Here is a 17390-nt window from a genome sequence, read left to right on the forward strand (position 1 = left end):
GCGTGTGCACAGATTTTCCTCCATGCGGCCCCTGAGCTAAAATGAGTTTGACGCCCCTGATCTAGCACCTCTGCTGGTTGCTGCCTTAAAGCAAGCGACTCATCCTAATATTCATTATTGAAAACAGCACGTTTCAACCCGGCCGTTCATACCATGCCAGACTTGGTGCCCCGCTAGCCTGCGCTCAAACCAAGCATGTTTTCCGTGCTGTCCCTTGTACAATGTTTTTAAACTGCAACTTCGCTGATTTAGTGGATTATCTACAGTCTTATTTCTAGTCATTCCAACTATTGATATTGTGCAAGGTGGCGGAGTGTGTAACAGTGGATTGCACAGTGTGCATGCCAGTAAAGGGAGTGTTCCTTGGATTTGGACTATTTAGAGCAGGGATGTCAACTCCTTTTCATTGGAGGGCCACATCGCAGCGGAGGGCCACTTGTAACAGTGATTATACTGTATATGAATGCAAATGTATAATTGCCTCATTTATTTAATTTTTTACTGATACGTGACTTGCTTTGAAATCATAAGTCAAGGTGGCAAGCATATATTTCGGTTGGAGGTGTCTTGATTTGATACTGATATCAAACATTGGTCGGATATCATCAAAAAACAAGCATTGGATGATATCAGCTTGTATCTAAAATCTCTGATTAAGTGCTCTGATACAAGCAGTCCTGCAGCGAGTTTACTTAACAGACAGTCAACATCTACTGTAAATGTCATCCAGTAGGTTGCTTTTCTTGTATTTTAGTCAAGTTATAAGCTGCTTGGAGCTAGTTGCTATACAACAGCTGAGCACACAAGCTATACACATAATAAGTGTCCTTAATTGACAATATTGCAGTCTAAAACACTACTAATTATGGTGGCACTTTACTTACACTGTAAGTAAAATGCCACCATAATTAGTTGATACTTGTGTACATTGACGAATGTTGTGTTTTAGTCTGCAATATTGTTCATTTAAAGACACTTATTACCAGGGGAGTCAAACTCGTTTTTATTGAGGGCCACATCGCAGTTATGGTTGCCCTCAGAGGGCTGCTTTTAACAATGAGTAATATATGAATATACGTGTATATATATATAATACATTAACAATATATTTTTTTACATAAGCTGCAAAAAAAATATTACAACTTTACTTTAAAAACTGGCAGCTCAGTCATTAAATTTTTACAGTAAAAGCAGTGTTTATTTTACAGCATATGAAAAATTTTAATAAATGGAATGGAACGGAGAAACAATACCACTGTTTTAGCGGTAAAATTCAAGCAACAGAGCTGCCAGTTTGTTTTTTTTACCGTAAAAATATTGTTGTTTCAATGGTTTTTTTTGTTTGTTTTTTATGTTTTAGTGTCTCACTGTATATGGGAAAAAAAACACTACCAAATTTGATTTTAAGGTTAAAAAAAACTCAGTCGGCGGAATTTAACCGTAAAATGTATTGTCAATTTTACAGTCTACAATTTGATTGATAATTTCTTTTGAAATCATAAGTCAAGCAGATATTTAAGTACAGTATTTATCTTCATTTTAACAAAAAATATTTTTGGAATACATGATAATATAATATTTTGATTTTGATAATATTACATTTTAAAAGATATGCAATTGCATGCAGTACATGCTTTTTTTTAATTTTAATATAATTATATGTAATATAATAATATAATATAATTTAATATAATAATAATATTTAATATATTTAATATAATAATAATATAATATAATATAATTTAATATAATAATATTAAATATTTAATATTTAATAAAATAATAATTTTTTATTTTTTTATTTTTTTTTAAATTTTAATAGTTTTTAATGTCAAAAGGGAAAGAACAAATATATTTAGGAAGAAAAGATTAAGCATTTTATTAACGCATATTATTTCCAGGCTTTCGCAGGCCACATAAAATCATGTGGCGGGCCAGATTAGGCCCCCGGGCCTTGAGTTTGACAACTGTTATTTACACATACAAAGTCTTCAAGGCAGAAGAGCATTAAAAAGTATACTAAATATACAGTATCATTGTATTATATAGTATTTGTCTTCAGGACATGTGCATAGCACTAACAATTCCGAGGTATTGTAGTTAATAAATTAGCTGAGACAAGCCAGGGCGTGTTGGTCTGTTGTAGTGTTTTGTTAAATTCCACAGACGTATGAAACATCACAGTGAGCCATTCCAGGGAGACGGCACACATATGCAAGACTTCTTCTTCCAAACTTTCATAATTTCTGGGCATGAAACCAATATACATGTTAAAACTAAACATTATTAATACTAAGCCAAAATATTGTTTATACTGGAGGAGAATGGTTTGTTGTTGAAGAAAATAAAATATCCCAAAAGAGCGCTTACCTTCATCAGGTGCTGGTTTATCCATTTTGTGAACGTCTTCTTTTGCACTCTGTCTCTTTCATCTACGGGAAAAGAGGAAAAAATACATTTAGTTCATTCTTTGTGCGGGACCGTGCTTTATTTGAGCTTGTTTTGTTGTGTCAAGGGTAAATGGTAGATGCAATGTAGGCAAATGGGCCTGACAAAATGGTTAAGAAGGTTCTAGCAGGTTCGGTCTCTTCTAAAAACATGCAAGTAATGTTAGTATTGTAGATGACTACCGAAAGAAAAATACTAGCAGATTTAACCTAATGGCAAAGACTACCTCCTGGCGAGGGCAACAAACGACACAGTCTATACACTACTGCCATCTAAGGTCTTGGAATTACAATTGCATAAGCCTAAAAGTCTACTATGGTATAGAATACAGTACAGTACTTGCAAATGAGACACCTTGGTGTAAAAAAACAAGATAACTGGACAGCAAAGCTCAGTGTTAAATGCTCATTTAAACAAAGAAAGTGTTTTCTTTTTTAACAATTACCATTCATTAACACGATTGAAAGCACACAAATGTACCGGTACCAAAAATTGGTATTGTTGCGTATCGGTATCGATTCCCAGGTACCGTATCAATTAACTGTATCAATTAGAATATGAAAGGTACACACATATATATATAATATATGTGTGTAATATATATATATATATATATATATCTATATCTATATATATATATCTATATCTATATATATATAGATATAGATATATATATATAGATATAGATATATATATATATATATATACACACTACCGTTCAAAAGTTTGGGGTCACATTGAAATGTCCTTATTTTTTAAGAAAAAGCACTGTACTTTTCAATGAAGATAACTTTAAACTTGTCTTAACTTTAAAGAAATACACTCTATACATTGCTAATGTGGTAAATGACTATTCTAGCTGCAAATGTCTGGTTTTTGGTGCAATATCTACATAGGTGTATAGAGGCCCATTTCCAGCAACTATCACTCCAGTGTTCTAATGGTACAATGTGTTTGCTCATTGGCTCAGAAGGCTAATTGATGATTAGAAAACCCTTGTGCAATCATGTTCACACATCTGAAAACAGTTTAGCTCGTTAGAGAAGCTACAAAACTGACCTTCCTTTGAGCAGATTGAGTTTCTGGAGCATCACATTTGTGGGGTCAATTAAACGCTCAAAATGGCCAGAAAAAGAGAACTTTCATCTGAAACTCGACAGTCTATTCTTGTTCTTAGAAATGAAGGCTATTCCACAAAATTGTTTGGGTGACCCCAAACTTTTGAACGGTAGTGTATGTATTTTTTATTGATTTTTTGTCATAAAAAAATACAATCATGTGTGCTTACGGACTGTATCCCTGCAGACTGTATTGATATATATTGATATATAATGTAGGAACCAGAAATATTAATAACAGAAAGAAACAACCCTTTTGTGCGAATTAGTGTGAATGAGTGTAAATGGGGGAGGGAGGTTTTTGGGTTGGTGCACTAATTGTAAGTGTATCTTGTGTTTTTTATGTTGATTTAATTAAAAAAATAAAAATAAAAATAATAATTTTTCTTTTTTTTTCTTTCTTTTTTCTTGTGCGGCCCGGTACCAATCGATCCACAGACCGGTACCGGGCCACGGCTCTGTGGTTGGGGACCACTGCTACAGATGACGTCTCACCAAGAGTCTGGTGATGGAGAAGGGGCGCTCCAAGTACAGTTAGTTATCTGCCAATTACTCAAAAATTAATTATTATTAAGGAAAATGACTGCCAGTTTGGTTTTTTTCAGGAGCAAAAAAATACTCAAGAGAACTTTCGGAAATGTCCGTCATCTGGCCGCTATAGGTCCTTGAATTTGAATGTATCCAATTACACTCGGAGTTCGATCTTACGCGGTCGTTGGGGTCCATAAAATACCAATCGCGTTATTTCTGAGATTAAGTTATATAGAAAGATTTATTTTTGTACCTTTTTCTTTTCGAAAAAGTTATGCGCTGTTGCTCGGCTGCCTAAATTACTGGGTCGATATTGTGTTATTTTTATTGAGAAAACCCAAAACTAGTTAGGTTGGCACGTTGTGTAAATCGTAAATAAAAACAGAATACAATGATTTGCAAATCCTTTTCAACCTATATTCAATTGGATAGACTGCAAAGACAAGATATTTAACGTTCAAACTGGAAAACTTTATTTTTTGCAAATATTAGCTCATTTGGAATTTGATGCCTGCAAAATGTTTCAAAAAAGCTGGCACAAGTGGCAAAAAAGACTGAGAAAGTTGAGGAATGCTCATCAAATACTTATTTGGAACATCCCACAAGTGAACAGGCTAATTGGGAACAGGTGGGTGCCATGATTGGGTATAAAAGCAGCTTCCATGAAATGCTCAGTCATTCACAAACAAGGATGTGGCGAGGATCACCACTTTGTGAACAAATGCGTGAGCAAATTGTCAGATAGTTTAAGAACAACATTTCTCAACCAGCTATTGCAAGGAATTTAGGGATTTCACCATCTAAAGTCCGTAATATCATCAAAAGTTACAGAGAATCTGGAGAAATCATTGCATGTAAGCGGCTAAGCCCGTGACCTTCAATCCCTCAGGCGGTACTGCATCAAAAAGCGACATCAGCGTGTAAAGGATATCACCACATGGGCTCAGGAACACTTCAGAAAACCACTGTCAGTAACTACAGTTTGTCGCTACATTTGTAAGTGCAAGTTAAAACTCTACTATGCAAAGCCAAAGCCATTTATCAACAACACCCACAAACGCATAAAAGTGTTCTGTGGTCTGACGAGTCCACATTTCAATTTGTTTTTGGAAACTGTGGACGTCGTGTCCTCGGGAACAAAGAGGAAAAAAAACATCCGGATTGTTATAGGCGCAAAGTTCAAAAGCCAGCATCTGTGATGGTATGGGGGTGTATTAGTGCCCAAGGCATGGGTAACTTACACATCTGTAAAGGCATCATTATTGCTGAAAGGTACATACAGGTTTTGGAGCAACATATGTTACCATCCAAGCAACGTTATCATGGACGCCCCTGCTTATTTCAGCAAGACAATGCCAAGCCACGTGTTACAACAGTGTGGCTTCGTAGTAAAAGAGTGCGGGTACTAGACTGGCCTGCCTGTAGTCCAGACCTGTCTCCCATTGAAAATGTGTGGCATATTATGAAGCGTAAAGTACGACAACGGAGATCCCGGACTGTTGAACAACTTAAGCTGTACATCAAGCAAGAATGGGAAAGAATTCCACCTGAGAAGCTTCAAAAATTGGTATCCTCAGGTCCCAAACGTTTACTGAGTGTTGTTAAAAGGAAAGGCCATGTAACACAGTGGTAAAAATGCCTCTGTGCCAACTTTTTTGCAATGTGTTGCTGCCATTAAATTCTAAGTTAATGATAATTTGCAAAAAAAAATTAAGTTTCTAAGTTCGAACATTAAATATCTTGTCTTTGCAGTCTATTGAATTATCTATTGAATTATCCATCCCATCCATTTTCTACCATTTGTAATTATATTGAATTGAATATAAGTTGAAAAGGATTTGCAAATCCTTGTATTCCGTTTTTATTTACAAATTACACAACGTGCCAACTTTACTGGTTTTGGGTTTTTTGTTTGTTTGTTTAAATCCTTCATTTTGTTGACTTTCATACGGATTTACTGTGTATGTGTTACGATCTGGTCGCATGTCTGTGAAGGTTGTGTCTGCCAGGATGCAAAGGATGGCAGCAAGCAGCTTGCAGGTAAGAATGCTTGTTTAAATCCAATACGAGGCTCAAACACATACAGTGCATTAGCCTCGTGTGAAATTAACTGGAACTCATAGGGTTGCCAACGGCTAACAACAAGAAACTCTGTCGCGTAGAGTTAACCAACACAGGCATGACCGGGAAAGAACTGGTCATGACAGTAAGTTTGTAAATACGCGATAAACTTGTGATAATCGACACGATTGACTCTGGTGGAAAACAATTTGGCGAAAATTTGGGGTCCATGGCACAATCGCATTATGTAGAACATTGTGTTATATTGGACTGCGTTATCTCAAACTTTGAGTGTATAGCATGAATTGATTAACGTGGACCTCGACTTAAACAAGTTGAAAAAGTTATTCGGGTGTTACCATTTAGTGGTCAATTGTACGGAATATGTACTGTACTGTGCAATCTACTAATAAAAGTCTCAATCAATCAATCAATCAACATATTTTCGTCTGCGGTCTGCAGCTTGCAAAATATGTGAAAATAAATAACAGCAAATCTCCAAGGACATTTATAACATGTGGAGTTCCACAAGGCTTCATATTGGGACCACTTCTTTTTATATTACATATAAATTACTTTGTGAACTAATCAATTATTTTTCACAAAGTCATTTTTGTGGATGACACAAATGTATTCCTGTCACACAAAAATCCTGAAAGCCTTCAAGCTATTGTCAATAGTGAATTAGTTAAAGTATATAATTGGTTCAAATGTAATAAATTATCCTTAAATATAAATAAAACAAACTTTATTATATTTCGTTCAAATAGAAGCCGTAAAAACTTTGATAGGATACTGATAAGTGGTAAGGCAATTGAGAGAGTTGAGAGTACTAAATTCCTTGGTGTATACATTGATGGATTTATACATTTCAAAAGCCATATTGAATATTTAATTAATAAATTATCTAAATATGTCGGTCTAGTCTCAAAACTGAGGCACTTTCTTCCTCTTAACACTCTCCTAATTCTGTATCGGACTCTATTTGAACCACATACAAACTATAGCAATGTCCTATGGTGTAACACGTATCCCAGTTATCTTAAAAAACTGGAGATTCTTCAGAAGAAAGCCATACGTGTTATATCATGGACAAACCTTAATGCTCCCTCAAATCCTCTTTTTTATGGGTACAATCTTCTGAAGCTTACTGAGTGCAACAGATTCCACAGTGCTTGTATTATGTATAACGTAGGATATGGATTAAATTCTAGACTCTGCCAACTACTTCTCATAGACATAACACCAGAAGTAAACCTTTATTAACTAAAGTGTACAAGCTCTAGTATAGCCTGTAGAGGCCCGATGATCTGGAATGAGATTGATAGCTCTATAAAAGAATCACATTCTTTAAACATTTTTTAAAAGCGTTCTAAACTACATTTATTGCGACGCTATGCTTAGTACATTTAGCACACCCCTTATGGTTGAGGAATTCACATTAGTCGCATACTTTTGGTCTTGACCTCTGTATGTATGATGAGATTATCGCAGATCTTCAAGATGCAACCTTTTAATCAAATTTGAATAATATGGTATTGACTGATTTGGTGGATTCAAGGATTCCTTTTTTATTTATAAATGAAGTTGTTAATGGGTATTTGCTGGGTAGATTTTGAAATGTATTGTATTGTATTATATTTTGTATATGATATGATATATTTTTATTTGAAATATGCAAAAAAAACAAGAGGAAGTCTGATCCAATACAGTGCTATAGCCTTAACAGCCATTATAACAAAATGAAAACAATGGAGAATAAAAAACGAAAAAAATAAACAAAATGAGCAATGGACTTTCTTTTTTTTTTTTTTTTTTACATATTTGAAAAGGAGTGAGAAGAAGTTAACACTTATTTAATCCCACCCCTTTTCTTTAAATCATAAATTACTCTGAGCTAGAACTACCTGTTCACTCTATGTACCACCTGTTCACTCTATGTACAAACTTAATGAATTTGTATATACATAAATTATAAATATATACATACATACTGTATGCACACTACACACATACATAGCCACACCATTACCACTAGTGATCATGGAAATGGCATCATGCCACAGCAGCAGCATCACTGCCTCAATGGGCAACCCCACACTATTCTGTAACACAAACAACCCAATATCAAAGCCTGTACCCCTGGAATACCGTGTACTAGGAGTGTGGGGAAAAATAGATTCAAATTTGAATCGCGATTCTCACGTTGTGCGATTCAGAATCGATTCTAATTTTTAAAAAATGTTTTTTTTATTTTTTATTTTATTTATTTATTTTATTTTTTTATTTTTTTTAAATTAATCAATCCTACAAAACAATACACAGCAATACCATAACAATGCAATCCAATTCCAAAACCAAACCCGACCCAGCAACACTCAGAACTGCAATAAACAGAGCAATTGAGAGGAGACACAAACACGACACAGAACAAACCAAAAATAGTGAAACAAAAATTAATATTATCAACAACAGTATCAATATTAGTTACAATTTCAACATAGCAGTGATTAAAAATCCCTCATTGACATTATCATTAGACATTTATAAAAATTAAAAAAAAGAACAATAGTGTCACAGTGGCTTACACTTGCATCACATCTCATAAGCTTGACAACACACTGTGTCCAATATTTTCACAAAGATAAAATAAGTCATATTTTTGGTTCATTTAATAGTTAAAACAAATTTACTACATTATTGCAATCAGTTGTTAAAACATTGTCCTTTACAATTTTAAAAGCTTTTTACAAAAATCTACTACTCTGCTTGCATGTCAGCAGACTGGGGTAGATCCTGCTGAAATCCTATGTATTGAATGAATAGAGAATCCTTTTGAATCGGGAAAAAATACTGTTGAACCTTGTTTTTAATGACTACTGCTGCAAACCAAATTGCCCTTCGGTGACAATAAAGATGGTCTAAGTCTAAGTCTAAGTCATCCATCCATTTTCTACCGCTTGTCCCGTTCGGCGTCGCGCACCCCCTTCGACCCCGAAAAAGAAACAATAATGAAATACAAAACTATGTCTGTCTGTAAATAAATAAATGAATAAATAAAACTCGACCTTAGCTGACATCATGCTGGTCTTCTTCTCAACCAACCAATCAACCAACCAACCAACCATTTTCTACCGCTTGTCCCTTTTGGGGTCGCTGGTGGCTGGAGTTGCTTCAAAATATTTTTAATCAATAATCAATTCAACAAATTCCAAACAATCATTATGTGTCCATCCCGATTGCATGTGACTGTCTAGGCTGGTCTCACCTTCTGTCACCAGAACGTGACACTGCAAAGGTTAAGTTATTCAGCAAAAAGATGCACGTATGCGTCAGAAAATATCTCTGGCTTGGCATTCTGCTTCCATCTGTTCCACAGTTGTGCTAAATGACACCCGGTATGAGTAACGCTTGTTCTACACGTAATGAATGAAAACACAGATGGCGTTTGCCTCAATACTGCATCACTCTCTTTTCTGACCGTATGTTTCCTTTCTCCATGGCAACCTGAGCTCCAGCAATGTGATACTCAAAAAAAAGAACACACAAACGAGAAACTAAATTAAATGAAGTCTCAGATAATTATGCTGTGTCAGATTTCATCCAATAACCACATTTTGGATTTATGGCTGCTGCACTTATACTGAGAGCCAAAAAGAACACACCCACTAATGATTACTAAAAAAAAAAAAAAAAAACATGCAGCCCAGTTTAGCCTGTGCTCTACAGCAGGAAACAACAAGCCTTCTACTTTTAATCCTCAACTACAAAAGCAAATTAAACATGAATTACAATTGAAGCAGTCAAACACTTGACTTGGTAGAAAAATACTGACCCATGCAACACATTAGAGTTACCAGGCGAGCGTTGTGCTCCCTCTCCGTTTCCAGCAGATACTTCATCCTCTCTATCATCTCCAGAGGGCCATCGGAGGGATCGCTCTTCCTCACATAGAAGGATGCAAAGTGGATAAGCGACCGGGAAAGCAGCCTCGCTCTTCTCCGACCGCCTTTCTGCCTACCAGCCTCCGTTTCCTGAACGAGTCCTGTCAGGTTTTCCATGGCGACTCACTATTCTGAGCTGTGATTCACTGTTTATCCACCAGCGGCACATAAAAACCGCAGAATAAATGAGTGCTTCTTCTCAGAAGGAATTGCAGGGTAGTTCCTTCCAACGTAAGAGAGGCAGTAACACACGCTGACAGAACAATGCTGCATGATTGGCTCACTTGATTGGCGAGATCTTATCAAACACACCTTGACCAACACAGATGCGCTCATAATCAACTCCATTGTACAAATGCCAGGACTGACAAGAGTGTTCCCATTAGCAAAAACAACTTTTAAATGCATACACGGCAACAATATAAACCTCTCAAAGAAAGTCCCTATTAGCAACCGGTCCACAACACTGCAATTGTTTTAAAAAGGCATTAAACTAAATGCAATAATTTTGATATAAGACTTTTTTTTGCTGAGAAAAAGTATGACAAAGATGACCTACGATCTCAAAACTTGTTTGCAAATGATCATACAACACAGGCGCTACAACGCTAATTTTAAGTTACTACTAGTGATCAATAAAACAGAGTCATTAAAAAGATATATATGATGAATTAGTTTAAATTGAAATCCATGAGTTGTTATTGCACTGATATTCAAATCATTTGATTTGTCTTAAAAAATATATATATTTACAACAAAGTTAATCATGTATGTTTCCACAAGCATGCTTTGTTTTGCTTATATATTATTATCATTATTATATTTGTTTGTTTCTTTTTTTCAAACAAAATACAACTGTATTTAAGTGAAGATATCTTAATTTTTTTTTCAAGTAAGTTGTTATCACGTCTTCCTTCTAAAAAAATAAATAAATAAAAAAGTAAAAAAAGAAGACTAGTTATCTTACATTCAGGACAGTACAGTATATAAGAATTGTGTTACTCATTCAATCATTGAATTGTAAAAAAAAAAAACCAAATACCCTTGGAATTCACAATGTCCTTAGAGTCAAAAGGAACCTATGAGAATATGCATGGATTGGGTATATTACAGGGACATTTATGATTGTGTTATTGTACATTGCCACATTTAAATTTTTAAATGAGAAATATAATTACATCTACGATACAGTACTTTCCGGACTATGTCCCAAATTCCATGCTGCTGTTTTGAGGCATGTTAAAAAAAATAATGCACTTTGTGACTTCAATAATAAATATGGCAGTGCCATGTTGGCATTTTTTTCCATAACTTGAGTTGATTTATTTTGGAAAACCTTGTTACATTGTTTAATGCATCCAGCGGGGCATCACAACAAAATTAGGTATAATAATGTGTTAATTCTACGACTGTATGTATCGGTGTCGGTTGATATCGGTATCGGTAATTAAGAGTTGGACAATATCGGAATATTGGCAAAAAAGCCATTATCGGACATCTCTACTTTCAATGTTTTTTTCTAATGGAGCCAATCAATAAAATTCAGCACACTCCCTGCAGAGTTACTTTGTCTAACAAAAAAAGCTGATGGAAACGGCTTCTCAGCATTGTAAAGTGGGTTGATGTGACCACTTGCATGACCTAAACGTGAGGTCAGAACAAATAAAGGAAGAGCGATGCACCAAAGTATCATCACACTCTCGCAGAAATGAGTCAGTAAACAAAAATCAATGCAAGAGTCCAAGTAGGTAAAGAAAGTAAGGTTGTCTTCACATTAAAAGTATGACTCATTTGCTGCAGCGTGACTCCGCCATAGGATGACATTGTTATACACTTCTTCCCCACAAAGTATGTGATCACCTCATGAATAAATCAATACTATTGAAAGATTGGCTAAGAGGGTCTTCCATTAAACACAGTATCACCCTGCTATCATACAGGGTGATTTTTAAACAAATGCCACAGATATAAGCTGCAACTGAGTTTTATATTATAGTGCCCTCTTCAGGATCTAATGAGGATGAAAGCATGATCTTGAATTACTCAGACATTAGTTGCGATAGTTTGGTGGTGGATCAGAAATGTCCACCAGAGTTGTTCACGATAAGAACTGCATGACTTCTGACCTCCAGGGGATGATGTTTGACGGAACACAAAATCTCCAAAAGTATTCAAGCAAACTTTGAGCACTGTCTGCAAAATGTTGCGATGAAAGACTTTAGCTCTACACCTGCAGTGACAAGAACCGTTCTCTTCACACCGTCGTGTCGTGTCAATGTCACATGAATGGGCGGGCCTGCGTTGTCCCCGTCTACACCCGGTGGCCCCTTGGTGTTAATGAGTCCACCCGCACAGCATTCAAACATACAGCCGTTACAGCGCCTGGCTGAGGCACTTATTTGTGGACCTCAGCAAAGCACATGTGCGCTGCTATAAATAACTACAACCCTAAACCACAGACACACACACACACACACACCGCATAACCTTAGCAGGGACTTTCATTTCCATTCATGCAGTCTGCTTGATGACTTTGTTGTGGATTGGGATTAAATCTTTGTACTTGAGAGGCGAGTTTGAGGTCACTTTATGACCCGTCATCTGGAAAGTTGATGTTATGATATCATGCCCAATACTAATATACAGGCCTATGCAAATGTTTACCCACACTATACTGATTATGACAACACGAGAAAAGCATGTGGTGCAAATAAATAAAAAAAATACCACTGAATACAACCATTCAAAACAATTTAATGGTAAACAAAAAATGTTATACCATATTTTTCCGACTATAAGTCGCAGTTTTTTTTCATAGTTTGGCTGGGGGTGCGACTTATATACAGGAGCGATTTATGTGTGAAATTATTAACACATTACCGTAAAATATCAAATAATATTATTTAGCTCATTCACGTAAGAGACTGGACGTATAAGATTTCATGGGATTTAGCGATTAGGAGTGACAGATTGTTTGGTAAACGTATAGCATGTTCTATATGTTATAGTTATTTGAATGACTCTTACCATAATATGTTACGTTAACATACCAGGCACGTTCTCAGTTGGTTATTTATGCGTCATATAACGTACACTTATTCAGCCTGTTGTTCACTATTCTTTATTTATTTTAAATTGCCTTTCAAATGTCTATTCTTGGTGTTGGCTTTTATCATATAAATTTCCCCAAAAAATTTGATTTATACTCCAGTGCGGCTTATATATGTTTTTTTCCTTCTTTATTATGCATTTTCGGCTGGTGCGACTTATACTCCAGAGCGACTTATACTCCGAAAAATACGGTAAATAAAATATTTCCCTTACAAAAAAAAAACATTTGGGCTATCAAATTAAGTGCATTAACTCATGTGAATAATCCCAAAAAATATTGCGGTAATAATGTATAAATGCAGAATAATTATGGGAGCTGGGTTTTGCATTCTGAGACTCTCGAAATCATATTTTTAAACGTTAGTTTCTATTTTCGATGCTCAGTCAGCCAACCGGAAGAATAAGCTGCCACAGAGGCGGCTAACTAGCTGGCTGTCTATCTCCATATGCCGTGAAGAGTAAATTAATAATCCTTCATGGTGGCAAATAAACTTCAGTTTTTAAGTAGCACTATCACCGGAGGACAAGGCTATACATGTTGCACACAAATGAAGCAGGCAAGCTAATAGAAAATTAGCTTGCTAATGTAAATGCAAATGGAGTTTTGTTGGTGCTTTTTGAATGGTTATTTATTGGATTTTATGGGCGAAACAGAGGACCTTCTATGGGCTCCACTGTAAGCAGACTTTTTTTACGTTTATTTAAAAGTTAGAATGCATTAAAAAAAAAACATCCGTCGTCATGTCTTTCATAATAATAGTGAACAAAAGGCTAAATTCCAAAAAAAGTGCAGTTCCCCTTTAAAACTTTTAGTATATCAGCATGTATAATTAAATTATGGAACGGATTTAGAAAAGAAGTCAAACAATGTACTAATATGATCCAGTTTAAGAAACTGTTCATACTCAAAGTGTTTACGAAGGGCTTCTTCCTACTCAGCCCTTTGAGACACTTGTGATTTAGGGCTATATAAATAAACATTGATTGATTGATTGATACTCCTTTTCGAACATGTTGTAAAGAGAAATTAAAAATTGGTCAACAATATGATATAGCACTTGTAATTGCATACATGTTCAAAATAAATTGTAACTAAATCAAACCAAAGTACAATGAATAATAATCCTAATAAACATCTTGAACCATATTAAAAAATAAGATAACCTCATTAATGTCATTACACAGCTATTTATTCATGAGACCTTTATTGATTATTTATTTGTTTGTCTGTGTTACAGATGGAGCACAGAAAGTGAGTAAACAAATGTGTTGGAAATAGCTATGAAATTAAATAGGGGTAGGTTTAAATAGGCGCAGCTTCTTTAAACTGCTTTTCAAACAATGAGAATGAGAAACTGAAAATATGTGATGTACCATATTGTAATTGTATGCATGTTTGTAAAGAACTCATACCATAATTAGAAAATTATGACTTACTGGCAAAATATTAGAGACCGCAGCATTGGTATGACGCACTGCAGTTCTACACCACTGCAAACTACAACAATAGCAATACTGTTACATTATTACTTCTCTGTTGTGTCGCTCAGAACCGAGCATTATTGCCTTTTGTAAAGGTTGTCTTTTGCCGGTAGATGAGGCAGGCGTACCTAATGAATTGTCAAGTATTTTGTTCATAAGCGCAGACAATACATGGTGTGGGTTAAGTGCAATACAAATAAAATCTATTATCATGTTGGCGACACTGTTTGGCATCTTGTTATGTCAGCGGGTCTAAAATAACAATCCGGAGCGGGGGGGGGAAGTCAAGAAGTCCTCCTCGCAATCAAAATTCAGCCTGCCTAAACCTCTTGACCGAGCATGGAGGGAAAAAGACACAAAGTGTAAAAGCGAGCCAACCTCTCCACCAGTGGCAAGGACTCGCTCAACATTCCTGCTTTACTTTACATGTATGTTTTTTGTCCTTTTCCAGACAGTTTCTATCAGCTATTTACCATACTGAAAAAATAAATCCTTCACAATAGGACTTCCTTCATTTACAACCTATACCATAAACAGTTAGGGTCGGCATCCCAAAATGTTGGAAGAGCCATATTGGACCATAAATACAAAAAAGTAAAATTAAAAGACTTATATAAGTGTTATAATGATGGCAACACATGATGTAAGTAACTAATTAGCTATATTAGCCTATCTAAATGACTATATGTCGCAGGCTGACGCAAATCTTCGTTGACAGAAATGTTGAAATATGATATTGTGGAGGGGGGCGTGGTCTGCGGGCCTGCCGCGGAGCGGGGTGCGGGAGGATCAATCACAGCTGGCAGGTGATTGGATTACCCAGCTGGGGCTGATCATCCAATCACCTGTCATGCTTATTAGCGGCAGCCGGACAGAGACACAGTGTTGGGAGTTGGAGCGAGTGAGAGAGACACACTAGAGAGCAAAACAGAGACACGCAGGACTGAAAAGTCCTAACTTTAGTGCTAAAAAGCAAACCATACTGGTGTATGAGATTAAAAGACTTGATACAACCTAAATACGGGGCTCTCGTGCCAGTGTGTGGTGGTCAGGAGAACCCACTAGAGGGCAACCCCTACAGATATTTATTCTACACATTTTTACAACATTGGAAAACATTAGTAAAACTTCTCAGAGGGTGAGAACTCCTGGAAATGACTGTCTTACAATGACCAAAGGTATAGATGTGTTTGTCCAAGTTAAAGGAAACAACAGGCTGTCTTCTTCTAATGCCATCCATCCATCCATTTTCTACCGCTTATTCCCTTCGGGGTCACGGGGGGCGCTGGAGCCTATCTCAGCTACAATCGGGCGGAAGGCGGGGTACACCCTGGACAAGTCGCCACCTCATCGCAGGGCCAACACAGATAGACAGACAACATTCACACTCACATTCACACACTAGGGCCAATTTAGTGTTGCCAATCAACCTATCCCCACGTGCATGTCTTTGGAGGTGGGAGGAAGCCGGAGTACCCGGAGGGAACCCACGCAGTCACGGGGAGAACATGCAAACTCCACACAGAAAGATCCTAAGGCCGGGATTGAACTCAGGACCTTCGTATTGTGAGGCAGACGCACTAACCCCTCTTCCACCGTGCGTTTATTACAATCTTTGTAAGCTGGGTAACATTTGCTGTGGTCTGGAACAACATGGCACACAAACAATTATCTGAAATGCAGCCAATACATTACATACAGATAATGTGTCATGAAACATGGAAAAATAAACTAAATACACAGAGGACAAAAGTAAAGGAAATTAAATATACCTACAAACAAGGCATAATGGTGCAATATGTACATACAGCTAGCCTAAATAGCATGTTAGCATCGATTAGCTTGCAGTCATGCAGTGACCAAATATGCCTGATTAGCACTCCAACAAGTCAATAACATCAACAAAGCTCACCTTTGTGCTATCACGCACAGTATAAAACGTTTGGTGGACAAAATGACACAAAGAAGGGGTGGCATAAAACACGTCTTTCTGTGGCAGCGCCGGAGAAAGTTGTACATGTAAACAAACTGTTGAGTCACAGTCCACACAACGGTGAGTCCAAGGGCCGCTGAAATTAGTAGGACAAAACGGCGCTGGCCAATGAACTATAAACACAAAACTATTTAATAGTGGGCTTTCTAACAATTAGGAAGGTGTGTGTCGTGTTTGTGCTCCTACAGAAACCATATTACAACAAAAACATATTTTTCACCCCATTTTTTTTCCCATTTCCATACATTTTCGAAAAAGCTCCATGGAGCCACTTGGGCGCCGCTAAAGAGCCGCATGTGGCTCTAGAACGGCGAGTTGCTGACCCCCGAGTTAGGAGAATAGAGCATACTTGCCAACCCTCCCGTTTTTAGCGGGAGAATCCCGGTATTCAGCGCCTCTCCCGACAACCTCCCGGCAGAGATTTTCTCCCGACAAACTCCCGGTATTCAGCCGGCGCTGGAGGCCACGCCCCCTCCAGCTCAATGCGGACCTGAGACTGAGTGGGGACAGCCTGTTCTCATGTCCGCTTTCCCGCACAATATAAACAGCTTGCCTGCCCAAAGACGTCATAACATCTAGGGCTTTTACAGAGTGCACAACTGCGCACACAACAAGGAGACGAAGCAGAAGAACGAGGAAATTACAGACATGGCGGCCGAAATGATATACTCATCATGAACGGAGAAGTAAAACAGGACAATA

At 36.8% G+C, this 17390-nt stretch overlaps 1 protein-coding gene across 2 annotated transcripts in view; it reads right to left on the reverse strand.

Annotated features, from left to right (window-relative positions):
• LOC133657077 (dystonin-like) overlaps positions 1 to 17390 on the reverse strand; it is a 220070-nt gene that overhangs the window by 147018 nt on the left and 55662 nt on the right. For both annotated transcript variants that reach the window (XM_062057994.1, XM_062057995.1), the window contains exon 6: positions 2371 to 2432. In XM_062057994.1, the coding sequence (XP_061913978.1) occupies positions 2371 to 2432 (62 nt within the window). The remainder of the gene's footprint in view (positions 1 to 2370; positions 2433 to 17390) is intronic.

The sequence above is a fragment of the Entelurus aequoreus genome, linkage group LG09, assembly GCF_033978785.1.
Source record: "Entelurus aequoreus isolate RoL-2023_Sb linkage group LG09, RoL_Eaeq_v1.1, whole genome shotgun sequence".
Classification (NCBI taxonomy): domain Eukaryota; kingdom Metazoa; phylum Chordata; class Actinopteri; order Syngnathiformes; family Syngnathidae; genus Entelurus; species Entelurus aequoreus.